This window comes from Gasterosteus aculeatus, chromosome 18 (genome assembly GCF_964276395.1).
Source record: "Gasterosteus aculeatus chromosome 18, fGasAcu3.hap1.1, whole genome shotgun sequence".
Lineage (NCBI taxonomy): Eukaryota > Metazoa > Chordata > Actinopteri > Perciformes > Gasterosteidae > Gasterosteus > Gasterosteus aculeatus.
Window position 1 is genome coordinate 15029184 of NC_135706.1, and position 24966 is coordinate 15054149.

Below are 24966 nucleotides of genomic sequence, written 5' to 3' on the forward strand. Positions count from 1 at the left end.
TATCAGATAAATTCACCGAGAACATTGGTGGAGACATCCAGGTAGTTCATTATTCAAATGAAGCCGCTGCAATTTCCCTTTTTGCAACGATCCTGTGCGTCATTCTTCATTCCGCAGCGACCTGCGGCGACATTTAGGACCCGGAGGGGGAGAGAAGGGGGGAGGAGGGGAGATAAGGGGGGAGGAGCAGGTGCATATATAAATAACGCCTAATTAACGTGGCACTTGTTGTTCTGCCTCTTCGACGCACGTCCCGTCGCTGAGCCTCGGGTGACGTCACGACGCGTCAGCTGCGAGCCGGTGAGACGCGTCGCGGTGAGCTCGCGGTGTTCGGGGCTTCTGACGTCAAATATCCGCCTACTGCGTTTTTAAATTGTAGTTTTCAAGGTTCTAGCTTGCGGCTGTTGGCTAATGCTAACGGCCGTTAGCTCAATCACAAGCTTCGCTTAGCTTTGCTAGCATGCTAGAATGCTAGCTGACGCTGTAAGAAACGTGCGTTGATGTGACCGAAGAGCTACGCAACGGTTCATTAATATAACGCCAGAGACGTTTAAATATGACGTTATGTAATCTCCTTTCATGCTGGTGTTTTATCGGGAAGTAAGTTAAGTGCATTAAGGAGTGAAAACTAGTACGTATACTTACTAGTTTTCGTACGCAAGTTACGTTGGAACGGAACGTTACGTCCAGTTAAACACGTTCGATGTAACCGATCCAACTGTTTTACGTGAACTTACGTTAACGCTTCGTTTGGCGCGTGTAAACCACCTCCGCTGACGTCACGGCTGCTTAATAACGTCACACGTAAGAAGCACGTTCGTATGATTAGAAGTGGGTTTATATGTGTATATTTTTATATATATTGATTAAATTGTTACATATTTTAATTACAACCTGATACAAAGTTGTGAAAACATTTTATAGTCTAGAAATGTGACTCGTACGCAAAGTGATCATCACAACATGGTGATTATCACAATGCTCTTTATTTTCAGTATCACTGTTTGCATGATTAGGTAATCTTGATAAATACTTGTGAGTAGACATTCACATTAGTTCCAGATTTACTACACAAACAAGTTCTATTTCTTGGGCCCCACAGGTTTTCCTATTTAGCATCTTCTAGCAGAGCCTTTAAATGAGTTTCAATACATAATTTGTAACTTACTTTAGCTCTAGTTTAATGCCTAAAATGTAAATCTTCAATTAGGAATTCACAGGCGGTGCAATTCATCACAGTAAAAATGTCACCGGTTGTCTCCACTGGGTCTTTCCTCGCTCGCCGCTCCCCGACTGATTGCGTTAAATAAATCATCATTCCTCACTTCAGATATCCGAGTTTTGCCCAGCGACGTTGTGCGGGCGCGTATCGATCGAGGATCAGAGGGTTGGACTCCAGCAGACCGCAGGTGGCGTTGGTGTGATGTTCCCTCACAGGGGAGTCCGCTCAGCAGGTGGGGCGTCGACTCCGTGGTTGGTTGGAGCGCCTGACTGGGTGTGGTCTAAACGTGAATAACTCCATTGCTGCTTCTTAGGCGGCTTCAGTTTGAGCTGCTTTTGTGGAGCAGCTCGGGCCCATTCGATGGATCAGTAGCCCCCGACAAGAACCCCTACGATATCCGCCTCCAAAGATGAAGCTCGCCGGGCGCCTTCTGCTCCTGCTGCTCCTCGCCGTCAGCGGTCAGAGCCGAGTCCGGCTCGCCACCTCCCTACTGGGTTTGACCGACGGCTTCGGGAGCCTCCTTCCCAAACTCAGCCGGCCGGCCAACCACAGCCGCATCTTCTACGCGGTGATGTTTGACGCCGGGAGCACCGGGACGCGCGTCCACGTCTACACCTTCATCCAAAGTGGCTCGGGTAACGTCATCTGACCTGCTTTCCTCATGTGATCGATATCGAGGGTAAAAAGGCCCACGTGTGTTTACTGCAGTCGGGGCACCATGTCACGTTTAACACATGCTGTGATCACTGGATTCGCAGTGCAAACAGCTGTATGCACACACATCTGTGGACGCCGGGGACAAGTTCTTATACAGTTACGTTTGAAGAAATAATCCTATTTGTCAGGGTTATATTCTGCATATGTGCGCTAAGCAGATTTAGGCCTCTTAATGCTTTTAATAGCCGCTGCATATTTGACGTGGGCGGATCTTTTATTTTTTAGAGCAGCTGCCAATTTTGGACAATGAGATGTTCCACTCCATAAAGCCCGGATTGTCGGCGTACGCCGACTCTCCCGAAACGGTGAGTTCATTGTCGAACCGAATCAATTAGATTGAGCGCGAAGGACGAGGTCCGCCGGCTCCGCGTAGTATTCAAACACTGCCGGTGGCCTCGCTGCCGTCGCTGGAGAGAACAAGTGAGGAAAAACCACACAAGTGGACATTCGAGCTCACATCACCGTATTTACGCGTTGTTGTTTTTTGTCTGTGTCTGTGTACTAAGGCCGGCCACACGGTGAGGACCTTGTTGAAGGTGGCCAAGAAGACCGTGCCTCGCCTGGAGTGGAAGAGATGCCCGCTGGTCCTCAGGGCCACAGCTGGACTCCGGCTGCTGGCCGAGGACAAAGCCCAGGTTCTCCTGCAGCAGGTACGGGACACACACACACACACACGCACACACACTGTCTGGAGCGCTGCAGAGTGCAGTTCTCCCTCATCAGGGATTTGTTAGGCGCTACGCTGTCTGACATTCTCCAGGCAGAGTGCAACCTCTTATCCGGGGGAAGAAAGAGCCTTCTCGTAGTCGTGGTGCACAAGAGGAATGAGTCTTGTTATCGAGGGGGGTGTGAGCTCAGAGTGGAGGGGATGAGGCAGTAATGGGGCACCTTGGAGGATAAATGATACTTTATTAATCCCTCTGAGGGAATTCATTAATCCCTCCAGGCGCAGGGCCCCTCTGGATGAGCTCCCGTTACAGTAGATAACATTAGGGCAGTTTGCTCGCCCCCCCCCCCCCCCCCCCCACAGGTTCAACACGTGTTCGACGAATCCCCCTTTCTGGTGCCAGACGACAGCGTCGGCGTAATGAACGGCACATACGAAGGTAACGTCTGGCCTCTCGTGCAGAAACACACCGCAGAGTTGTTTGTGACCTTAACAGACTGTAATTAGGTGGTGAAGAATTGGTGTTTGTTGCCTGTCCTGCCTCAGTGTTTTTGATTCGTCAGCTTTTCAGCCCTTACTCACATGCTCGTGCACGCCGTGGCCGCTGTCATTTCTGTGGAGATTTGTTGTCAGCTTTTCTCAAACTTCCTCCTGTGTGTCTGTTTATTGGTTTTGTAAATGTCTTTGACGCAGGGCTCCTGGCTTGGATATCTCTGAACTATCTGACAGGTGAGCACTGAAATCAGTCTTTTTATAGTCACCTTTACATGCTGAGTGAACACGGCTACGTTTCCGTTGCCCAAAGGTGCGAGCCTTGATCTTTATCAGGCTCCACAGCGGGATTTTACACTTTCTGCTTGCACAGGCTGTCAAATCGTGCTTTTGAAGATAGCATCTAAGGTGTAACTGATTAGCGCTTCTCCGTTAGCTCTTGGATTAAAGGAGAAACTGTTTTCAGGTCACCTGAGTGCACAGACGAAGAACACGGTGGGAATCTTGGATCTGGGAGGAGGATCCACGCAGATTACTTTCCTGCCAAATCAAAGGGTCCGTTTTCAGGGGGTTTGCAAGCTTCTGCACAAACGAAGCTCTTAACTGATCCCTAACCGGCTAGATTGTTCTTGTTCCACTGCAGAAAACCATTGAAAGTGTCCCTGCCGCTGATTACGTCGCCCGGTTCGGGATCTCCAACACATCATTCGAATTGTACACTTACAGGTGACACATTCACAGTTTGATTTAGTTCATTTGTGACTTCTTTTTAAGCCAGGGTAACTTCTACTACCTGTTGAGTCATCGTGAGCAAACACAATGTGTTGTTCCGTTACACGGCTTTTGTAACCCTGCGACAATCCTTTGCCTTCCTCCAGTTACCTTGGAAACGGGCTGATGGCGGCGCGGCTGGCCACGCTGGGCGCGCTGGGTGCAGAAGGTACCGGTGCCGTGCACGAGGAGGGGAGGAGGGGCTGGTTTCTCTCTCCAGTGAACAATTCAAGTGAGGCGCTGAGTCAACGGGTGACGTCTTTGCTCCTAACAGGGTTGGAGTGGCGCGTCTTTAGAAGTTCCTGCCTGCCCAAGAAGTTCAAGGGTGAATGGAGCTTCGGGGAGCTGACCTATCGAGTGAGCGGAGACCCGGAGGGTACGTTCCTCTTCAAGTATAATCAGTCAGTAAAACCAGATAATGAAGGTTTTTTTAATAGAGATGCGCTCATCTGTTAAATGAGGTATTAAACTTTAATCAACTAAAGAAATCCTCGTTAGGAAGGAACCGGGGGCCTCATGTTTGTTTGTTCTCCAGGTTTTGCAGGATACAAGCTCTGTTATCAGGAAGTACTTAAGGCGGTGAAGGGGATTATTCATCAGCCGTACAAGCTGGAAGACAGCAATGTATTCTATGCGTTCTCCTATTACTTTGACAGAGCTGTGGACGCAGGCCTGATCGGTGAGCGCACACACACACACACACACACACACGCACACAGCGGGATGATGTTACCCGTTCCATCTGCACCCTTCTCAGTGGATTTGAAGCGCTATCGGTGTGCAGTTATTAGAAATGTCTCTTCTGCCAGTCCAGGCTAACACTCTTATTACCAGCATCATGGAACCGTGCATGTGGATCCAGCCTTCTTAACCATTGCAGCAGCATTTAACATGTGTGCAAGATGACTCCAGTGACCTCCTGTTGCAGATGGGGACCACGGCGGGATGCTGCAGGTCAGAGACTTCAAGAAGAGAGCTAAAGAAGGTGAGCAGAGCAAAGCAGACCCGAGACCTTCGTCCTCACAGCAGAACATTTACGACCATTCAACCTCACGCACCGCTTTCCCCTTTGGTCGGTCAGTGTGCAACGAGATGAGCAAGTCCCCTCCGACCAGCGCTTTCCTGTGCATGGACATGACCTACATCACCTGTCTGCTCAAGGACGGATTCGGCTTCAAGGAGAGCACCGTGCTGAAGGTGAGCGTTACACACCCTCGTTTTTTTTAAGGAGGGGACGGCGGTAATAAACACACGGGGAGTGAGTCAATACAAAAGCAACCACGCAGCAGTGTTTGAAGTGGTTTAGGTCAGACTTGTAGTAACCTGTGGTGCTAGCTGGGTTAGCTTAGCTTCCTCCCTGCTGCTCTGCATGCGATCCAATTTGATCACAGGACAGAAATTCTCCTTGCTTTTTGACTTTTGTATATTCTTAGCTTTTTCCCATCATGCTTTACCTATGACACTGTACAAGGGTTTTATGTACTATAAAATATTCGATTAGTTTCATTAAAGAAAAAAACATCAGAATAGAAAAAACATTTTTAAGCAAAGCTTTGGTTAATTTCTTTTATTTCAATAAATACAAAAAGGCATTTGAGTGATCTGCTGCCCCCCCCCCCCCCCCCTCCCTCTAGTTGACTAAGAAAGTGAATAACGTCGAGGCGAGCTGGGCTCTGGGCGCCGTGCTGGACCACTTCCACAACCTGAAGATCCACTGAAGTGAGGAACAACCCCCCCCCACACAGCTCCTCCAGAAGGGCACTACTCACCTCACGAGTAATTCTTTTAAACCAATTATTCTCAAGTGCAATAGATGAGGCTGTAAACGGGCAGCGTGTCGTCTCGCTCGCAGAACAAGGTTGCGGGTTGAGTGACTGATGTTACCAATAACGCTCCGTTAATGCGGCTTCACCGGATACACAATTGGTTTGAGATTGATGTTTGTGTGTTTAAGGGGCTGATTAGCGGACCGGTGTGTACATGCAGCCAAGTGGTGCTCTGTGCCGTAGTTGGTAATGAGGATGAGCTTATTTTCTATCAATGTCATCACTTTCATTCTGTTGTTTACAATGATCATTATACTGTCATAAACTTTAAAAACCCGTCTCATTGTTTCTTTGGGAGTATCTTCATAAACTTGAGGAAGAAGGTTGTTTGTACAAACTTTGCCGCGTCACGCAGGTGAAAATAAAAATTATCGGTTGCTCATTACAAATATCTACAGGGAAACTGAGTCAGTGATTCATGTATTTACAGTCGCGGTGGACGTCTGGCTACTCAAAGCAGCGCCACCGCATCGTCTCCGTACGCATGGCCTTCGGTCGCCATGGTCACCAGTCCATGCGGCTGCGAGAGAACGACCACAGCGTCTGCAGAGCCTGGGGGGAGGAGGAGGGGTTCCAAGAGACACCAATCAGCCATTATGAGAGGAAACGCCTTTCAGCGCCAAAATTTTCGTCCGTCAGTTCCTGGGACCTTCCGCCTGGTTTTTACTTTACTCAGCCGTCAGGCCAGTTCAGTATGGTCACGTCAAATGGTTCCCTTTAGGCATTACATTACAAGTACCCAATATGGTAAATATCTAAATGATTAAGTATAGAGCACATCAGTCAAGCTACTATCAATGGTGAAATCACTGCAGTGCAAATCAAGGAAACAGCCCAGAAGATGATGTCCATCGCTGCACAGGTCAATAAATGTTACAGCCTTATACCAACAAAATCATTAAACATTTACATCAATGCCTTCAGAAAATGGACAACGTGGGAGTCAAACTTGGCGGCTGAGTGCTGCAGTTATAAAGTATCATTGTGAGCGATGGTCCAACAGCTGAATAAATCATAGTTTGGGTGCAAACACAGCAGGACTGACAGAACGGTTTGTTGTTGCGGAGTTGTGTGTGTGTGTTTACGCTTGGCGGCGTCGCCCCCGGCAACGACAGAGCTTCGACATGTTGACCTGCCAGTGATCGGTGCGCGGGTGCAGGAGGCGTACCTGGTGACCTCAGCATGGCGTGGTGGAGATCCATGGGTTCAACGGCCGTCGTCATGGTGACCATACCGTTTTCGCCGTCGGCCTCCAGCAGGCTGCTGTGTGTCAGAGCCTCTCCTGTCAGTCAAACATCAGCTTTAGGAGGGTGAAGAGCTGCGGTCCAAGAAATCAACGCACAATCTGCTCGCTGTGACTCACTTCTGAGTCCCTTTGACACGCCAGTGAATTTCTTTTAGGTTTTTTTTTTGGGAGTGTAGTTATTCCAACACAGAGAGCCTATTTAATTATTCATCAAGTAACCATCTGTTTTGAAAGCTGCATCCTCCTTTGCTTTTACTAAAGACGAGCTTCTTTGGGGAGGCTGACCCGAATAAATCTGCGGTTTATAATTAGAACTTTGGCGGTGATTCAGCTGCAGCGCTTCCCCGCTGCTACGCTAATACCACGAGGAGGCGAATGTTCTGTCTGCTCTCATTGTTTCACACCAACGAAAACATATTGAAACCCATTTCGTTAAATTAGGCCATATGTCGGAGTGTAGCGACGTGGCTTAGAAACTGAATCACAGCCGCAGGATGCGATCGTCTACCCAAGTAACTTTTACATCAGGACTTGGTGAAAAGCAACACTATCCGACAAACCGCGACTCCGTCTCAAGACACCTTTATTTCTGCAGGAGAGCTGTGCTTTTCCAGAGAAACGTGCCATCTGAAGCGCTTCAGCCACCAGAGAAATGCTTAAAAAGGCTTTAATTATTCAAGAAATGTTCCAAAATGCAACTGAAATAGACACTCTATGCACATTTGAAAATGTATGGGCAGCTTGAAGCGACCTAATCCAAGGATTAGCATAACCAACCTACCGCTGTGTGTGTGTGTGTGTGTGTGTGTGTGTGTGTGTGTGTGTGTGTGTGTGTGTGTGTGTGTGTGTGTGTGTGTGTGTGTGTGTGTGTGTGTGTGTGTGAGAGAGAGACCTGTTTCTCTGCTTTCACTGCTGAGCCCCTCCTCCCCGTGTCTCTTCCTCATGTGGACGTTTCTGCTGCCGGACTGGGAGAAAGTCTTCCCACAGATCCCGCAGTGGTGCGGCTTCTCGCCTGGGAAACACGGCGAGTCATTCATTTAATATATATATAATCATCCCGCTAATCCCAAAAGGAAGAAGGTGCTCAGCTGCTGACTCGGTCCCACTCACCAGAATGCACGAGCATGTGTTTTCGTAGACTGGAATACTCGGCGAAGGATCGCCCACAACCATCTGCTTCACACAGAAAAGGCTTCTCCCCTGGGAGGACACACACACACACACACACACACACACACACAATAAGTCTTCTTAATACAGTAAGTTACGGAACACAAGGAGAACTGTAACAATTTGGCCCTCTAAGTGGATATTATGGCTCATAGAAAGCTGTTCTACCAGACATTAAGGAACCAAATACAAACACGGGGGAGTGTTTGGCCCCCAGATAGAAAGAAGCAGACAGAGACGGACCAACAAAATCCTTAATGTCCCCCTAAATAAAATATGACAAGAGTACAATTACTCATTACGGCAGAGAAATGGCGGCGCCAGTGCTGCTGACTGAGGAAGCATTAAACGGGTCGAATGGCCCGAGTCAGCGATCGCTCGCAGCGCGTTGGGGCTCCACCCACCTGTGTGCACGCGTCTGTGGTTCTTCAGGTTCCCGGCCGTGGTGAACTTCTTGCCGCAGTTCTTCTCCTTGCAGATGAAGGGCTTCTCGCCGTTGTGAGTCCTCATGTGAACCTGCAGCCTCTGCAGCACGTAGAAGCTCTTCCCGCAGCCCTCCGCGCCGCACCTGAACATCCGGTCGTTCCTGGGAGCCCGAGGAAAAAAAAACAAACGCACCTCAGCGTCTCCAGTGCGTGCGGTGTGTTGCAGCTCCGCCCACCTCCAACTTAAACACTGAGATCACTCCTTCGAATGTAAAACGTCTCAAATACCTTTCATTTGGATTTCTACAGAGAGATATTCAGAATGCTGTTGACAATAAAAAAGATTTAAAAAATAAAATGATAAAATCTATGATAGCAAGTATCAGTGTTTTGATTTATTAATGGCTCAAACTATTAAAACCTGAAATATCTGCGTAAGTATAATTACTTGAATGAAATTCTGTAAGCTGAATTAGTTGCAAGCTTGCATTATTATTTCCACTTGGAAAAAGTATCCTTCAGAGCGAGGATGTGCACAGCTTCATGCTTTGGAGACTCTGTGTGTGTGTGTGTGTGTGTGTGTGCGCTCTACCTGTGTGTTTTGAGGTGGTATTTGAGATGCGCGGGCCAGGTGAACGTCCTGCAGCAACCCTCAAAGGAGCAGCGGAGGATCTGCTTTGAGAGGGGGGGGCGGCTGGTCCGAGGCTGCAGCTCGCGCTCGTCTTCCGCTAAACAGTGCGTGTGATCGCCTAGGCAACGGGAGGAGGAGAGTGCAGATGAAGAAAGAGTGAGTGCGAGGTGGCCGGTCTCTGGAGCTCGGCTGGAGCTAATCATCGGGAAAACGAGACGCGCCGAACAATTGCAGCCCGGGAAAAAAAAACTGCCGGGGCTGAATGCAATCACCCTCTTTTCACCTGCCCGGCCCCCCCGCTCAGAATGCATTTAACGGGTCCAATTCTGCTTACGGCGCGGCGGCAGTAATGCATCTATAAGCGATACCCCGCTGCTGAGGGAACTAGTCTAATCTGCAGCAGGATAGGGGGGAGGTCGCCCGTCACACCGGCTCAGACCGGCGTTTTAGTCGCTCGCAGTGACGTCTCATCCAACAGTGAACAAAAACTCACTTTGCCTTTTTAGCTCTTTTTTCCCCCCAATGTGCCACACGAGTGTTTTACTTCACGTCGAAGGCAGTAGTAGACTAAAAATGATTTATTATCTCCTCTACTTGACAGAAAAAGAATGAGGTTGAGGTCCATGTGAAGATAAACTATGTTTCAATGTGTAGTGGTTAAATGTAGCGTGCATAAAGCTCCGATAACCGACCCGGGGCGAGGTGGGAGGATTCACACCAGGAGAGAGCAAAGACGGGAATAAACTTCTCGTCTCATTTTTCTACCCAGGACCTCTGGCTGCGATTCGGCTCAGCTCAGAGATCAGAGCTGCAGCTCGCCGTCATGGTGTCTCTAGGTCACAGGCACATGTCTTAATCCTTCAGGCGGCCTGAGGAGGTTGAAGTTATAAGCGGAGGTGATGAAGTCCTGACTCCTGGTGTGGGTCAACAGCTTGGTGCCGGGAATGAACGTGATCAGAGACGATAGCTCCACGTTTACAGGAGATTAAGAAAAACTTGATGTAACATGATGGATTAAACAACACAACAAATAGGATATTTGAATTGATTTTAACCCACAATCATGTTACTTTTCTAAGCAATTTGCCTAGTTGGTAAATTGCTTGGAGTAAAGTATGTCAGGAATAAATGTCTTTTAATCATCTCAGCCGCCTGCATTAAACTCTAAAGCGGTTTAACGTGCCGCTCAGATCCACCTGACGTCTGCTGTCACACTCGTCAATCTGGACAAAGTTACAAAGAAGACTTTTGATGAGCGGCGTTGAACGCGGCTTTTGCAGGTAAAAAGAGCTAGGAGGCGGAGCCACCTCACCGTTACTGACGCTCGCCGCCCTGGCGTCCTGGCTGGCTTTGGCGTCTCTGGCGAGCTGCGCGCGCGTGGCGGCGATCAGGCTGTCGTGCGCCAGCTCCTGGACCCGCAGGTACCAGGGAGCGCTGCCGTCGACCCCGTAGTCCCCCGACGAGACGCCCTCGTCGTCGTCATCCCCCGCGCCGTCCGCCGCGAAGATCAGCGACTCTGAGGAAGCCGTGATGCCTGAGAGGGAAGAAGCTCCGTGAAACATTCTGCGTGAGCATTAACAGCTTGACGTCGCTTCTTTTTGTCCATCATATTCTGCCGTTTGGGGCTTAATGTTACAGATCCATCCTGAAACACCGAGGGGGACTTTTGTTTTAGCTGCATAACCGTTTTATTCAGGACTTAAATTCAATGAAGCAGGAGACAGAAGGCGTCTCACTGAGACCGAAGGTGCACGTTAGAGACCGTCTGAACCAATGTGTCTCTAAAGGGATCATTTATTTTCAGCCAAAATAATTCAGTTCCTCGCCGCCCCATTTCCTTCAAGCACCCTGTGGACGGCGTGTGCGCGACAAGCTGTGCAAAGTACTGACCCAAGGTCGGATGTAGAGCTTCCGATGAGAAACATTTAAAATCGTGGTTTGAGGGTCAGTGTCTGAAGCTCGGCCCGGAGCGCTTTACCTTTAGCGAGGTTCAGCAGGACGTAGGACGTGCTGTCCGACTGCTGGAGGTCATGGAGGATGGGTGGGGGGCTGGGCGAGGCCCGCGGGTGAGGGTGCGCCTGCACCATCAACGGACATTGCTCTGACACGCCTCCGAACCCCCCCAGGGAGGGAGAACGCTCGGGCTCGTGGCTCAGGCCTCCATCTGGGGGAGAAAAGCGCTGCTCGTTACTGTGAATAATCAAACTAGGACTCACACCGTAGCGAGACGATCTCAGCCAGATGTAGAAATAAAGCTCTCAGTTATGCACAGACACACAGCACCTCAGATACTTAAAACATTGTGATATGGACTTTTAGAACATGTTCGTTATTACAACCATCTCCTCTTTATTATTATCCCATTGTCACTTTCCTCCCACTTCACTCCTTCCAAAAAACCTTTAGCTCAATTAGAACATTATTGTTATTTCTTTTACCAATTGTACGTTCAGACCTGTTCTAGTAAAGACTCATTCAAATAAATTCACACAATGTTCACGATTTCCACTTTTTTTTTTCGACATTTTGAACACTTGTTACTCGATCACACTTTGAGCTAGAAAACCCCACTCAGACGATAAAATGTTCCACATACTTCGTCCATTCTGAGTATAATTCAACTTTTAAATCCCTATTTTAAGATAAGAAACGTTAGTGGAAGCTTTGCAAAAATGATCTGCAAAGATCTTGAATACCATCTTCAAAGCAAAAGTTAAACTCTTTCATATAACGTGGAATTGGAAGCAACGTGAGCCTGAATGTGACAGGAGCTGTAAGGAAGAAGGGAACAGGGAATGGAGGCGAGCAGACGCCGTCGGTTTTGTTAAAGCTCCACATCTTCACCCCACAAACACAAAACGCATTGTGAGTTTTTTTGTAGGGACGGTGAGACGTTGGCCATTAGACCCTTGTTGGTTTTACTCGGCAAGAAGAGGTTAGATAGTGTAATTTTTATGGAATGGTCTGACTGCTGTCTGATCACCATGGCAACCTCTGATTGCATCTGAACACAAACACAGCAGAGAGCCGCAGGGAGTCCCAAGGAACGTTTTGTTTTGTTCTCCGATATTAAATGCGTCAATAAATACCCCTCTAAAAAGAAAAACCTTGGCTGTTTACTTGGCTTATTGGACCCGGTGTACTTTGTTTACAGCACAAAGTGTTTTCTGTTGAATGCCTTCATATATAAACGCTTTTAAAGCCAGCAAACCAGCTCAGCCTCATCTTTAAAAACACTCAACGACCACACAGCAATTTCTGCACAAATTGCCTTCTTTTGTGATTAACTACTGCACTTGAACAGCAATCAAAGAGCTCAATAAAGGCGATGACGGTCTATCACTTCCGCTTTTTGATTCTACACATCGGATCAAGATGCTGACCAAAAAAATACACAACTCTGGTTTGAGGATTTTTTAGAATGACAAAAAAGGCTTTAACTATTATGTTCTGCAAACCTGTGAGAACGGGTACTGCTTTTTTTGGCCATTTTGAGCTCAACATTACCATTTAAATTAATATGGTGACTGTCAACCAGTTAGTTATTTACTCATCCAGCACTAACCGAGTTACAATACCTCAGGGAACAGTGCCGTTTGAGACGTTTCGCTCTGAAAGTACCTGCCTGCTGCACGTTAGAACAATGCAAGAGGGGGGGGGGGGGGATGGATCCACTTGATGCTACTCTGTAAATTCACAGGCAAACCCTTTCCATTTGTTTCCAGGTGTCAATTGATACCTTGTTAGCAAAGCGACTGCTTAGAGTCACCTTAACGCGTGGAGATTACAAATACTACAGAGCATTTAGTACAAGAGAAAGTGAGTCGCGTAGTACTGCGAGTGTTCCGGCCTGAGATGGAGGGAAGCAGGGAGAAGCTGCTCACCTGTGAGCTCCAGCGGGATGCACAGCGAGCTCTCAGCTGGACCCAGCAGAGGCAGGCAGGAGTGTTTGCACCCCGAGTCCTCCAGACCCTGGACCATCGGGATGGACGCGTTCTGCACAAACTGCACCAGCAGCTGAGAGGAGAAAAGAGAGAGCGAGAGAGAGAGAGAAGAGCCACAGAACAATCGAGATTGTGAGTCACAACAAAGCCTCCCAAAGCACGAGAGGGATGAGAAGATCCGCTCACCTCTGGTTTGGAGTCGAGCTCATCAGAAAGCATGGGTCACCCTGTGTGGCACCTGTAGAACGACAGGACGATACCGAGCCATCAAAAACGCATTCGCATATTCTACAACTGGCTCGTGTGTGATTAAGAGTATTTAGTCGCGCGTACCTCAAATGAGACCTGCTAAGTGTGAGATTCTCGGTCGGTCACAAGGGCGGGTCGCACGTCATCTCCGTGTCAACACCATCGCGCAGTCTGAGGGCAACGAGACAGAATCTAGTGAACGTTGCTAACAGCGAGTAGCTAAAACCTGACATTTACATCAAACTAGCCGATGGATCAGTGAAGCCGAATGTAACCGAAGCTCAGAGGCACTTGCTCGTTCTGTATTGTGTTGTTTTAAAAGCACACAACGAATGACAGACAACATAACGTTATATTTTTAAAGTTAATTAGCTAGCAGGGTTAGCAGTTACCAAACTAGCTCACCGGAGCTAACAGACGACCGTTAGCTACCCGGTGTCAAACCTCAGCGGCTGACAGAACGCTTTGCGAGAAATTAACTTTAAACTGCCGGTTGACGTTACGTGACATTGTTTCGTTTACCTTCTTATAGTTGTGTTACTGAGCTGAAGAAAGTGAGAGAGCTTTTCCTTTTCTTCTTTGAATTTGAACGGCAACTGACATCATTGGTGTTACATTATCGCCACCTACCGGAGTCAGCTGACAGCTGCGGCTTCCGGTTTATAATTCTCCTTCCGGTCTCCACAGAGAGGTATGGCGTCATCGGCGCCATCTAGAGGGCGACACTGTAAACTACGTGAAGAGCGTGACGTGAAGAGAAATCTGAAGAAAGTTGTTTAACGATCCCAGGGTTAAGATTAAGACTGTTTCAAATATATTCATTTATTCAGGAACGTTTTAATATATTGGAAATAATTCATATAAAGTGGTGTAGAGAGACTTCAGCAATGGGGGAAATGTATCTCCTCTCTTTTTGCAGTGAGCTTTATTTGAAGGCCCTTAACACACACACACACACACATACACAGAATTTGGGTGGAGCACGAGGTCCCAAAATCCAATGTACTGAAATTTTCCTTAAAGACACACGTTTACAAACACGTATCTATCACTGGTGTCACTGACTTCCATGTATTTTTAATACTCAGGGTAATTTACAAGTGCAGAGATGGAGTCCTGAAAATATAAAGACTAAGCTTCCAAAAGGTTTGACTGAAGACAAACCGAAACAAAAAAGGCTTTTTGGCTCCAGGCGTGTTCGTGCTGTCAGAGCAGACATTTAACTTCTCACTTCTCTTTGTTAGTGTGATGAGTGTGTGTGAAAAAATCCCCAAATAAACATCTCAGTCTTCCTCACCTCCATCAAGGATTCAAGACTCTTTTTACTGTTTGTCTGAACTGAATACGAAAAAACATTACAATTAATCCTTAAAAGAACCACATTTAACCCACCAAGAAAGGTCCGTTTGGAATAATAGTAAAAAACTAAAGCTTTGATTAAAAAATGATGACCAATCTCCACTACAATCCATTAAAAGTGTTCATGTGCCCAACACACTCACAATGTTACATTATTTGATCTAAATATCTGTCCACGTGAGCCGCTTGGTTTATGTTGTTCAACAACTTCTATTAATTCTGCAACTTCTTTTTTCGCCCCTCATTTGGAAAGCAAACGGGCACAAAATAACATATTTGGGTTCCTTCATGAATTAATTATCGGCCTTCTGGTAATCTGCCCAATTTAAAATCTAGTGCATTCAGCCGTTTTTTTTGCTCTCATTCGCTGCAACCACATTCATCAGAGCTACTGGTCAGCTAACTGGTCCCAGTGGTGCTCAGAGGGGAGACACTGCCCTGTCAGCCCAGCCATTGATTTAATGTCGTCTCAGATCGGAACGAGGGGGGAGAATTTAAGATGACGCGCAGCTTCCCCAGCGCTGATTGTTAGTTTTCTTCTTTTTTTTTTACTGTAATGAATCCGGTCTCTGCCGACATTTCAGTGAGTTCAATGAGTTAAAAACTGAGAAATAATCTGTGTTCCTTTGGAATAAATGAATACCTCTGCTTGACAAAGACTTCCACAGGAGCACATTTAACCGCACGGAGAGAAAACGGAAAACCATCATCATCACATCAAACATAATAAAGACACAGAAAATTCAAAAACATTTTTAATACGAAGAAAAACGACTGATAATAAGACAATCTGCTATTGTCGGTGTGACGCATGTGTGTCCTGTAGGAATAGCGTGTGCTGCTCATGATGCCTCTCGGTGCACGTCAAGCAATGATTTAAAGTAAAACTAGCAGCCGGCCTCAAAGTGGGGGGGCTACTGTAGCTGCCGTTATTTTCTGTAGGTAATTGCTTCAGAGCTGCTCACAGATTATTTTAATGCAAATGCAAACTTGTATGACTTCTGCATCTTTGCATCGGTTTTGGATATTAAGGCCATAACTTGTAAATATGTTAAAAGTTCACGTTGCGCATCACACAGCTGTCGTTCCTGTTCATAATTTGTACAATATGATCAGAAAAGTTTCTTTTTTCCAATAAAAGTATAGAATAAAAAGCTGGACTCAAGGCCGGAGTCGAGCTTCATCAAGAAAACTGACTGAGTGGATTAAAAATACAGTTCACAAAAAAGAAAAGACAGATATTTAAGACAGAAAAGGTCTGCACTTAATTAGACAGTATTGCCACATCCATGAGTCTATGAAAAAACATTAAACCAACTTTAGGAAGCGACCTTTACACTGCGGCTTTGTTGGAAAACGTGCTTTACTTCCATTCAATTTGTCCTGTGACACAGCTGCCATCAACATGATGGGAATGTTGAGCTTGAAGTCATCGACGTAACGCGCTAAATCGATCACATTCAGTTGGAAAATGCCGCAAGAACTAACTAAACTAAACTAAAAAATAAAAAGAAGACACTTCAGGTACGTTTTGTCTCATTTAAAACCACGCTGACCAGCAACAAACCGCGGACACGTTCTATGTGACGTCAGAACATTTACTTGAGGCTCGTCATGAATCGTTAACTTTACATTGATACTGTAACAGCCGAATAAAGTAATTCATACTATGTGCACAGCGTGTGGGTGTATGAGTGAAAACAGAACCACCGTAGCTGGCTGCTGGTCGGCGGTAGATGAGAATCGTTAAAAGTAACCATATCAAGTGCTGTTGTTTAATCTCTAGGATTCCTGCTCTTGTGCTTTCAGTTGTTGAAGTGTTCTGTGTTTGTTTGCTGCTTCGCGCTTTGGATCCAGATCTCTCGGGGTCTTGACTTGAAGATGAGCAAAAGATTTGGAAGCACGTCGTCAGAAGCGACGGGGTCAGTGAGCTGTGGCTCGGTCTCAGTTTCACCGTGGACCACCGACACCCCAAGAGTGTCAGCAGAGCGTCCTTCCACGCTGACACGAGTCCACCGTCTCCCCGGTGTTTGAATATGTGACGGATGCATTGGAGGGTACGAGGTGGCGTCTTCCCCTTTTGAACCTGGATTTGTTACTCCTCAATGAACGGGTACGTTAAAGTGTACTAATTGATTTACCCTCACTGTGACCCCTGAGCCTTTTCACAAATTCCATAGCAAATCGGTTTGCTCCGTCTCTCTTTCCGTGACGTTTGTTGGATCACGGAGAGAGAGCCGACTAGTTCGTCACCTCTCAGACTGCTGCGGCACATAAGTGCACGTTGGCGGTCAGCAGTCTACCAGCTAAACAGAGTTAGAGTGCAACTTTCAACAGTCGACACGAGGCAACAAAAAGCCTTTATCTGCACCCATTCGCTGAGGTTGGCTCGGTGTGTCAGGACCCCGAGGCAGCCACAATGTGGGCCACGGAGCACTGACTGTGGGGGGGGGGGGTTGTGTGTGTGGCGAAGCACATTACTTTCGGTCCATTTGTCTCAATACACTCCCCACGACCCCCCAAAAACATGGCGTCCTCCCCCAATCTAAAGGATTACTGCGCAGCACGAGTCTCGGTCTAATCTGCCTTTAAGCTGGTTTGAGCGTCTCTCTCCCTGCCTTCCTCTCGCTCTTCCTCCTGCAGGGCGGCGTCCAGCTTGACCCAGATGCCGGTGTCCCCGCTGCACAGGGCCTGGAGGAACAGGTCCGTGTGTTCTCTTAGCCGGTTCAGGTCGCTCTGGCTGCGCCGGTTCTGCCTGTGCAGCTCCTTGGTGCGCAGCGCGATGTCGAGCAGGCCGGATTGGCTCAGGATGTTGTAGGTGTTGCAGAAGCGCTTCCTCTTTGTTTCCACACCGCCGTCGCCGTGTTTACATTCCCCCGGTGAGCGGATCTCCTCGGGCGCCGCCCGGGGGACGAGGTCGGCGCCTTGAGTAACAGACACGGAAATCTCGGCCTGGCTGAGAACCGATGAAGACCTCTCGCTGGCAGGACCGGTTTCTGTCGTGGGGAGAGAAAGTCGTCTCTGGAGCAGAAGAGAGGCGGTGCTGGGTGGAGCCGGCACACCGGGACTGGTGGAGCTGGAGTTACCAGCACCACCACTCAGATTCCTCTTCTGCTTCTCCCTCTGACAGTGGTCCCGGCTGTTGGAGGTCAAACTGCTTCCCCGCTCGGACCCGGAAGAAGAGGAGGAGGAGTGGAAAGAAGACGAGGTAGAGCAGGAGGTGGATGAGGAAGCAGTTCCTCTTCCTGAGGAACTCGAGCTGTCTCCAGGGTGTGGAGCGATCTTGGGGTAGGATTTCAGGATTGGAAGATACTTCTTAGGCCGTCTGTGTCTCGAGGAGGCCTCTTTGGAGGCAGGAGAGGCTTGACGAGAGACCACAGGCTGAAGAAAGACCACCTGAGGCTGCGGGACCACCGGCTGGACCACCTCCACCGTGGGACTGAACCTCCAGGGCGTCAGAGCCGGAGAATTATCTCGAGGCTGCAAAGAAGTCAACATTCAGGGCTTAATGAAGACGGGCGCCATGATACTTCTCGTAATTAGACTTCGATTTCAAAACATTGTCCAAGCTCATTTTTAAAAAAACGTTTTCCTCCTTGATAATTTTTGTCATGCTTTGATTTTATTTTCAACAATCCAGTTAAAATTGAAAAATCTTTTCTATATGAAATCTGAATTACTAATTTTGTGCTACTTCTACTTACTGTTGCATCCCGGTTGTTGGCCGGACAGAAGTGTTGACCCTACAGGAATGGTCACAACCTTTTTGTGATCCACATCCCACCCAGCAGTGATTATATTGTGAAAACACCTATTTAACCACACGCACAATTACACTGTTCTGCCTGAAGTTGAACCCAAGTGGAATAATGTGATTCCTCCATAAAGATAACGTTGTAACCTCAGGTTTACACTACATTGCTATGGTTCTGCTGTGCAGCAGCGGCGCACCTGCTTGAGGACGACGTTGTTCATGATGATCATGGGAGAGAGGTTGGAGATGGAACCTCCCACCACAGCCAGCTGAGAGGACGGGGCCGTCTGCGGTCCCTTGCGCACAGCGGGCCGGGATGAATCCTCAGAGTCCGTGTTGTCCATCGTGCTCAGGTGCTCCGAACTCGCATCTGTGGACCAGGAAGTCCATGTCACTTTTAAATGTCATCACCAAAAAAACAAAAACAAAATGTGTTTCAAGGGCGAGGCCGAACCTGAGAAGCCGGAGTCTCTCTCTGCTTCCGCCAGCGTTCCTCCAGGCTTCATGAGGCGCGGCCGGTTTGATGCCCTTGAGTGACTCTCCGCCTTCCTCTTGGTGCTCATCTCCTCTCCTGCTGCGTTACTCTGTGACAGCCTCTCACAGCAGCTACAACCGCCACCATGCGAAACACGTTAGTGTACCTACAGACTGTGACGTCGTCATGGCAACAATAGTGTACGACAAAGAATAATATATAATAATTAAGTTGCTTTAACATTATACATCTCTGCCTTCACAGGACACGTGTAGAAAGGGTCTATTATTAGATTTATATAATAGAGACCATGTTAGGCTTTTATTAAACATGTTTTGTACAACTCAACTGAATAACAACATAACATGTCGTCAAACTATCGTCACAAATACTACAGCAACGATGCTGTATCTAGTTGACTTTTGTTAAGAATACAAGAGTATTAAAGTTAACTGTAATCACCAACGTTACAACCGATCAATATGACGCTAATGCATCAGTACTCAACGCTCGTTAGCCGTAATTAACGTATAATTAACTTTAGTTAATTAACAACGGAAAGGAGAAGCGTAACGTTAACGATATACTTCTGCAAGGAGGTTTGCGTGCGAACGCAGGTAAACAATCCTGCGAGACAACGAGACAAATTACGATTAAAAAAAAAAAGTTAGCACTTGCGCTAGCTAGCTACGCTGGCGTCCCCGTTTTGACAAACGTTTCCAATGACGTCAGCGCGTCAGCGGACGCACCGCGCACCGCTCGGAACGTCGAGAAGAGCCTCTGACCAGCTGAAGGCAAACGGCGGAACTAACGTTACCTCTACGGGGCCGAGAGGGAAGCTCGCGGGCGGGTCGGGACGTTCTGCGTTATTCCCGCTCCCCTCGGTGCGAGCCGAACTCTGCGTTCCACGGTACACAACCGCACGCGTCACGCAGCTCCGCCCCCTTCGCCCCGCTCGGTCACGTGGGGCGTGCGGCGGCGGACGTTGACCGTTGCGGATTCTAATTGTCCCCCGTGAGCGTCAAAACGACGGAAGGAGGACAAACAAACAGATAACATCCATCCACACTCTCTCACTCACCCACCCACCGGCCGCAGGAACCCGAGGGGCTGCTGCTAGTTAAAGACACTCGGCCATATTTGGGCGACGAGGGCGTGTTCTTGTCTGCAGTACCGTCTACGTCATAAACATTTCCGGGCTTCTGATTGGCCGACGCGTGTCCGGCAAGCGCAAGCATTATGTCTATGAGCGCAGGGATAAACGTGACCGCCGCCAAGCGTGTCGCAAACGGAAGACGTCGTGGCGCACAGCAGGGACTATATGGCGTACAGCAGGGACTATGGCGCGCGCGTCTCCAATGCACGGTGGGGGACGTCACGTGGGACGTCACGTGCTGGTGTATGACATAAGACGGGCCCGCAGCTAACGTAAACAGGGCGAGACGCGTCTGCATGTTGCACGTCTTCTCCGCAGGACAACGGCGCGTCTCTCGGTGCGGGCCTGCTGAGCGCGTCCAGGCTGTGTCACTGTTCTCTTACCGCACGTTTTTCACTGTTGCATTATCAAAAAAACAACTGCAGGATGAGTTGGTGTCCACTGAGAAGCCTGTCTCACGCTGCACGGTGACCTGGTGGCACTCGTTTTGAAATCCATACAGCTTTCTCCACAAGGCCGTCTGTTATGCAAGACACAGAATGAGCATGTTTGTCCCTCACAACCCATCCACACCTCTTACCCAGGCATGTCTCTGAGAGACAACGGATGGGTAACAATGTGCAATGTTCCACCAACGCACGTGTAGATAGGAACCAAGCACCTTGTGTTCACACTGCATTTTATTTAATTCATTTCTAAATATGCCATGTCCCAAATTAAGGAAAACAACACTTTACAGATAGCAACATGCATGATAAATCTTTCCCCATGCCACTGATAATCTGTTGGTTTATGTTTGTTTTGGACGGCTCACACAAAAAGCCACTGGTTTTTAAGAAACTGTTTTCTACAAGTGAAGCAGATTTTGGACAGCAAAAAGGGGACTTTTCAGTTATGGTTTGATAAAAACGAAGAAGCAGGTCAGGGACGAGATGGAACGCCTCGTGTGTGATCGGAGGACAGATACACATTCAGAAGATGAACAGAGAGACGATTGATTCGCAGACGAGCTGTCGGATTCCCTCCACGGTCCCTCCAGGTTAAACTACGCGCCGCCTTCTGAATCAGTGAAGATCCATCTGTTTTTGAGGGAACCGGCAGCTAAAAAGACAAAAAAACAAACATCAATGAGGTTCTTATCGGTACTTCAGAGGGAAAACTTCCCGTGTCCGTCCTTTTCAACCAACCCAGCAAGCAGCGGTGCCTTCGGGTTTAATTATGAACCTTATTCCTGAGTACAATCCCATCTTGCCGGACTTGTTTTCCCCTTCAAATTGGGAAATGATTAGTATCATGCAATCAGATCAAAACAATGAGAAGTGTTTGATGTTTACGTCTCAGAGCAGATTCAATCTGTGACACTACTGATTTATTTTGTTGTCTTCACGCTGATGTTTTTTCTCATTGCATCATCAAAAGGGAAGATCTAAGCCATGTGAACCCACGAAAGAGCATGTTTGTTCCCTTGTAGTGGGCTTTTGTTCCGTGGAGGCATCATACGATCTGGGTCCTGTGACTGCTGGAAGAGAAATAAGAAGAACTCTCCGACTGTGTGGGAGATGGTGGTCGTGGGAAAAAAACGCCTCTGGTCCTAAATTATGGTTGACAGTTGAATTGCAGTTGACCGGCGGATGGAATAGTCTAAACTGAGTAGCAAGCCTGCAGATATTTGGTCCAGTGCAACTTTTTACAGGGCCTAATTAAAGGTCCTTTCTGGAGAAGACGTCCTTTCGTTCTTCTTCTCACTAGAGACGGTGAAAGCGTTTAGTTGAGGCCTTGGAGCTTCAACCTGGTTTTCACCAGCAAGAACCTCTTCAAATGGCCGGAAGTTTACAAGTCGAAAGAACACTCGCGTGGTCGTATTTATACGTGGAAAGACTCGATTGTTACTTCTCCATGATGAGATTCCAATGCGAGTAAAGCGGAATAAAATGCAAAAGTTTAGGAGTCATAACATGGATTTCCTCCAAAGTGACAGTGTTTGTTTTGCTGAGTCACTCTCGTTCAATATGTCTGCCTCTATATGAGCTTATTAAGAATCGGTAACGAATGCAGCCCTGGATGTCCAGACATGGTGCAGAGAGTGTGTTTGTGTTCCTGCTCTTACTTGACACAGCTGCTCGCTGTCTTCTCGTGTTTGTTCTTGATAGACTCACTGCTGCTGTGGAGAAAGTGCAAAGTGCAGTGAAGATATTGATTTGAATCTGATGGATTACACACACAAGTGACAGTAAACCGTGTTTTAAAATTGTTAAATTGACATCTGGTGAATTTTGAGAAGGAGTTACCTGCATTCACACTTCTGATGCTCCTCAAATGTGAGCTCCACGTGGTGCATAGACACCATTTGATGAATCCTCATCACCTGAGAAACGAAGCACATGGATCAATGAAGGGGCCATTTCTTTCTTTTTTCTCGGCAACTCTATTTTGGTATTTGTGATCGATGCCGTCCGATCAGAGATCCTCCAACACCTGCAGAGTGGTGTTGCTTAGGAGGGAGGCCTGGCACTCCAGGTTCTCGTCACCGCAGCAACCGGAGCAGCGCCAGAGCGCGACACAAGCAGGTATGTAGATGTACTGCACTTGTCCCGGGTGCTCCTGCCCCACCTCCACCAGCTGCTCCATGGGCCGACACATGCTCTTTGCCATCACCTCGTCGAACGGCATCACTAAGGGACAAACCGAGTCTTTAGATTATCCGGGAGAGGTGGAGATGCACCATTCAGCGGGGCGGCCCTTACCTCTTGAGTGACCTTCTTCTGGGGGGGGCAAAATCTGCCGAATACATAGAAGGGACAAGAAACAATGGGCATCTACGGTGATGAAACCTTCAAATATATAAATATATAGAACTTGCAGTCACGCAGGACACATGCAAATGGTTTCTAATAGCAGCGGGTTGACTGGGTGGCTGCAGGGCGCCCTCTCGTGGCAGATACGAGGTACTGCGCACGCACACACCAGGGTCCAGTCAAACGTCGATGCTCTGTGTGGCTGTTTAGGCAGTAAAATGAGCCCACCCCTTGGAAAAACAACCTCCATGTCTCAATCTGGTGTAATACTAGAACGTTTGTTATCACAAGACAGCGAAAACCTTCAAAGAATGGAAAGGATAACAGTAAAGAATAGTGGCCGTATTTACTCGTGGGACATTTGCACACAATAAACACGCTTTAAACAAAGGCTCCACTGACTTCTCCAAGTTCTCGGCCTCCGAACTCACTTGGACAATTTTTGAATGCCAAATTGAGCAGAAGCACAAAGCGCACCGTTGATCTTGGCTCTCTTCTTCTTTTCAATATCAACAATCCGACTCCTCTCCTCTGGCTCACATGTGCACTTCGACGGGAACATTGTCTTCTGAATGTCACACGCAGGGAACGCTTCATTGTGGGATTCTTTTTTTTTAAACGTTTGCTGCATAAACGTCGCAGTGTGATTGAAATGGAAAGATGTTGCACGTGATGAAATCAAACTGATGATTTGCCCAAAAAAAATGAAAACATGTGAAAACTCAAACATTAAACAACAAATGTTCTCTTCCCTTCTCTCATGGTGCTTTTCCCGTCGTTATCAGCTAACACATCTGTAATAGTGTTATCACTGCCCTCCATTCGGACATTTTATATTATATTACAAACTAATAAGGTTTCCTACCTGAATTCAATTCTGACTAATTATATTTGAACTGTCCTCACACAAGTATTTCCACTTATGATCTCTGCTCTTTCACTTCAAATAAAGGTAAAACATGCAGTTATTTCAAACTTTAAACACACCAGCAATGCCAGAGACTTTTCTTTCTGCACCTTAGAAAATATCTATTGTCTTCCCACAGTCTGCGAGACGCCATTAAAGATCTGCTTGCTACTCAACACAAAGTCTAATCCTGCCTGGTCAGATCTTGTTACGGATCCCAGTGAGTGATGAAGAGGAGAACACCCTCATCACACCCACATGGAGCTGCAGCCTCTGAACCTCTGGTCCCTCCTGTGAACCCGAGCAGCAGCACCAGCTGCTGTCTGTGCCACATGAGAACATGGCAAGGCCCCTAGAAGCACACGGTGGCTTCATAGTGGGACGCGACCCGAATACAGTGTGCAAACAGACCGTGTGGAGCAGATGTGTCCTCCGTCCCACGGTGGGAAAAACCGACTGCTGTTAAGTTTCACTATTTCCCCCCGTAAGAGAAGTAAGAGGAGACACATTTGGAGTAGAGGAGAAAGACACCTTTGGCATGCAGAACACCACCGTGGGAATTTAATTTAGAATCTGATTTTATTCTGAAAAATACAACAATGATAGCTATTTCACATGACGACGTGCCTGAGTTTGGGTTGGATTACCTGCGCACGTGCCAGCTGCAGCAGAAGAACCGAGACGAGGTGCGAGACTCCGATGAAACTCTGCATCGCGTCAAAGCGAAAGAGTCAAAATAACTTCGCCTGAGATTCTTTGGCGTTGCGTGTTGTTCCCGCTGTGCCGAAACCTTGAATACACACAGCTGATTATTGATAGGAGAACGAGAGAGTTACTCGGTCTCAACGATCAATGCTGCCTTATAACTGATAATTACAACAAGAAAATAACAGCCTATATTGTAATAAGCTGCAAATATTTAATTTTAAGGTTTCAGTTTCAGCCATTTCTCTATAAAAGTTGACTTTTTTTCCTGAAACACCAATCTAGGACAAAAAGGACAGACAGTATTTATATGTTAATAGTTGCCTTTATAGATTACACAGCAAGCCTGCATTGATTGGAAGATGCTTTAAAGCCCGTAAACAACAGCAGCAGCTACTACTTCTACTACTGCGGATGGACACAGGAGATTTTGACAATGCACCAGATCAGACGAC

At 47.5% G+C, this 24966-nt stretch overlaps 4 protein-coding genes across 15 annotated transcripts; 1 reads left to right on the forward strand and 3 right to left on the reverse strand.

The window, feature by feature from the left end:
- Window positions 1–35: 35 nt before the first annotated feature.
- On the forward strand, window positions 36–5972 carry entpd5b (ectonucleoside triphosphate diphosphohydrolase 5b). Of its 10 annotated transcripts, none has more exons than XM_040160531.2 (15): window positions 36–315; window positions 1331–1454; window positions 1536–1857; window positions 2165–2244; window positions 2446–2589; window positions 2970–3045; window positions 3300–3335; window positions 3565–3653; window positions 3742–3824; window positions 3977–4038; window positions 4144–4245; window positions 4405–4548; window positions 4798–4854; window positions 4951–5066; window positions 5504–5972. In XM_040160531.2, the coding sequence occupies exons 3-15, from the start codon at window positions 1632–1634 to the stop codon at window positions 5585–5587; spliced, it is 1299 nt and encodes a 432-aa protein (XP_040016465.2). In that variant the 5' UTR covers window positions 36–315; window positions 1331–1454; window positions 1536–1631; the 3' UTR covers window positions 5588–5972. The 10 variants fall into 10 exon arrangements, 8 of the variants coding, with proteins under 8 accessions (XP_040016465.2, XP_040016464.2, XP_077949733.1 ...); XR_013453408.1 differs by having other exon boundaries at window positions 158–300; window positions 4704–4854; XM_040160530.2 differs by having other exon boundaries at window positions 158–300.
- znf410 (zinc finger protein 410) lies at window positions 5422–14047 on the reverse strand. The gene is made up of 12 exons (XM_040160526.2): window positions 13883–14047; window positions 13445–13531; window positions 13298–13349; window positions 13052–13184; window positions 11146–11331; window positions 10480–10701; window positions 9129–9285; window positions 8516–8697; window positions 8052–8141; window positions 7834–7953; window positions 6864–6977; window positions 5422–6247 (listed from the first exon to the last, which is right to left on the reverse strand). Exons 3-12 carry the CDS (start codon window positions 13328–13330, stop codon window positions 6147–6149), a joined length of 1338 nt encoding a protein of 445 aa, XP_040016460.2. The 5' UTR covers window positions 13331–13349; window positions 13445–13531; window positions 13883–14047; the 3' UTR covers window positions 5422–6146.
- Window positions 14048–15461: 1414 nt separating this feature from the next.
- Window positions 15462–20271, reverse strand: cipcb (CLOCK-interacting pacemaker b). 2 transcript variants are annotated; one of them, XM_040160535.2, is made up of 4 exons: window positions 19766–20271; window positions 18928–19079; window positions 18671–18843; window positions 15462–18199 (listed from the first exon to the last, which is right to left on the reverse strand). In XM_040160535.2, exons 2-4 carry the CDS (start codon window positions 19034–19036, stop codon window positions 17297–17299), a joined length of 1185 nt encoding a protein of 394 aa, XP_040016469.2. In that variant the 5' UTR covers window positions 19037–19079; window positions 19766–20271; the 3' UTR covers window positions 15462–17296. The 2 variants fall into 2 exon arrangements, with proteins under 2 accessions (XP_040016469.2, XP_040016470.2); XM_040160536.2 differs by having other exon boundaries at window positions 20030–20231.
- A 498-nt stretch (window positions 20272–20769) lies between these two features.
- LOC120807992 (vascular endothelial growth factor A-A-like) lies at window positions 20770–24784 on the reverse strand. Of its 2 annotated transcripts, none has more exons than XM_040160540.2 (6): window positions 24454–24784; window positions 22849–22882; window positions 22580–22776; window positions 22393–22469; window positions 22212–22265; window positions 20770–21205 (listed from the first exon to the last, which is right to left on the reverse strand). In XM_040160540.2, the coding sequence occupies exons 1-6, from the start codon at window positions 24517–24519 to the stop codon at window positions 21169–21171; spliced, it is 465 nt and encodes a 154-aa protein (XP_040016474.1). In that variant the 5' UTR covers window positions 24520–24784; the 3' UTR covers window positions 20770–21168. The 2 variants fall into 2 exon arrangements, with proteins under 2 accessions (XP_040016474.1, XP_040016475.1); XM_040160541.2 differs by having other exon boundaries at window positions 22212–22262; window positions 24454–24655.
- Window positions 24785–24966: the final 182 nt, after the last annotated feature.

Excerpts from the sequence above, each read along its gene's own strand:
- LOC120807992 (XM_040160540.2), bottom strand. The coding sequence starts at position 24,519 with ATGCAGAGTTTCATCGGAGTCTCGCACCTCGTCTCGGTTCTTCTGCTG. Across the intron at positions 22,777-22,848 it reads AGAAGAAGGTCACTCAAGAG|TGATGCCGTTCGACGAGGTG; the intron begins GTAAGGGCCGCC and ends TTTGTCCCTTAG. Across the intron at positions 21,206-22,211 it reads ACAGCGAGCAGCTGTGTCAA|CTGCCGGTTCCCTCAAAAAC; the intron begins GTAAGAGCAGGA and ends TTGTCTTTTTAG.
- cipcb (XM_040160535.2), bottom strand. The coding sequence starts at position 19,036 with ATGAGCACCAAGAGGAAGGCGGAGAGTCACTCAAGGGCATCAAACCGG. Across the intron at positions 18,844-18,927 it reads GAGAGACTCCGGCTTCTCAG|ATGCGAGTTCGGAGCACCTG; the intron begins GTTCGGCCTCGC and ends CCTGGTCCACAG. Across the intron at positions 18,200-18,670 it reads ACAACGTCGTCCTCAAGCAG|CCTCGAGATAATTCTCCGGC; the intron begins GTGCGCCGCTGC and ends ACTTCTTTGCAG.
- znf410 (XM_040160526.2), bottom strand. The coding sequence starts at position 13,330 with ATGCTTTCTGATGAGCTCGACTCCAAACCAGAG. Across the intron at positions 7,954-8,051 it reads ACACATGCTCGTGCATTCTG|GCGAGAAGCCGCACCACTGC; the intron begins GTGAGTGGGACC and ends CGTGTTTCCCAG. Across the intron at positions 6,248-6,863 it reads CGCCATGCTGAGGTCACCAG|GCTCTGCAGACGCTGTGGTC; the intron begins GTACGCCTCCTG and ends TCCTCCCCCCAG.
- entpd5b (XM_040160531.2), top strand. The coding sequence starts at position 1,632 with ATGAAGCTCGCCGGGCGCCTTCTGCTCCTGCTGCTCCTCGCCGTCAGC. Across the intron at positions 1,858-2,164 it reads CTTCATCCAAAGTGGCTCGG|AGCAGCTGCCAATTTTGGAC; the intron begins GTAACGTCATCT and ends TTTATTTTTTAG. Across the intron at positions 3,825-3,976 it reads TTCGAATTGTACACTTACAG|TTACCTTGGAAACGGGCTGA; the intron begins GTGACACATTCA and ends GCCTTCCTCCAG.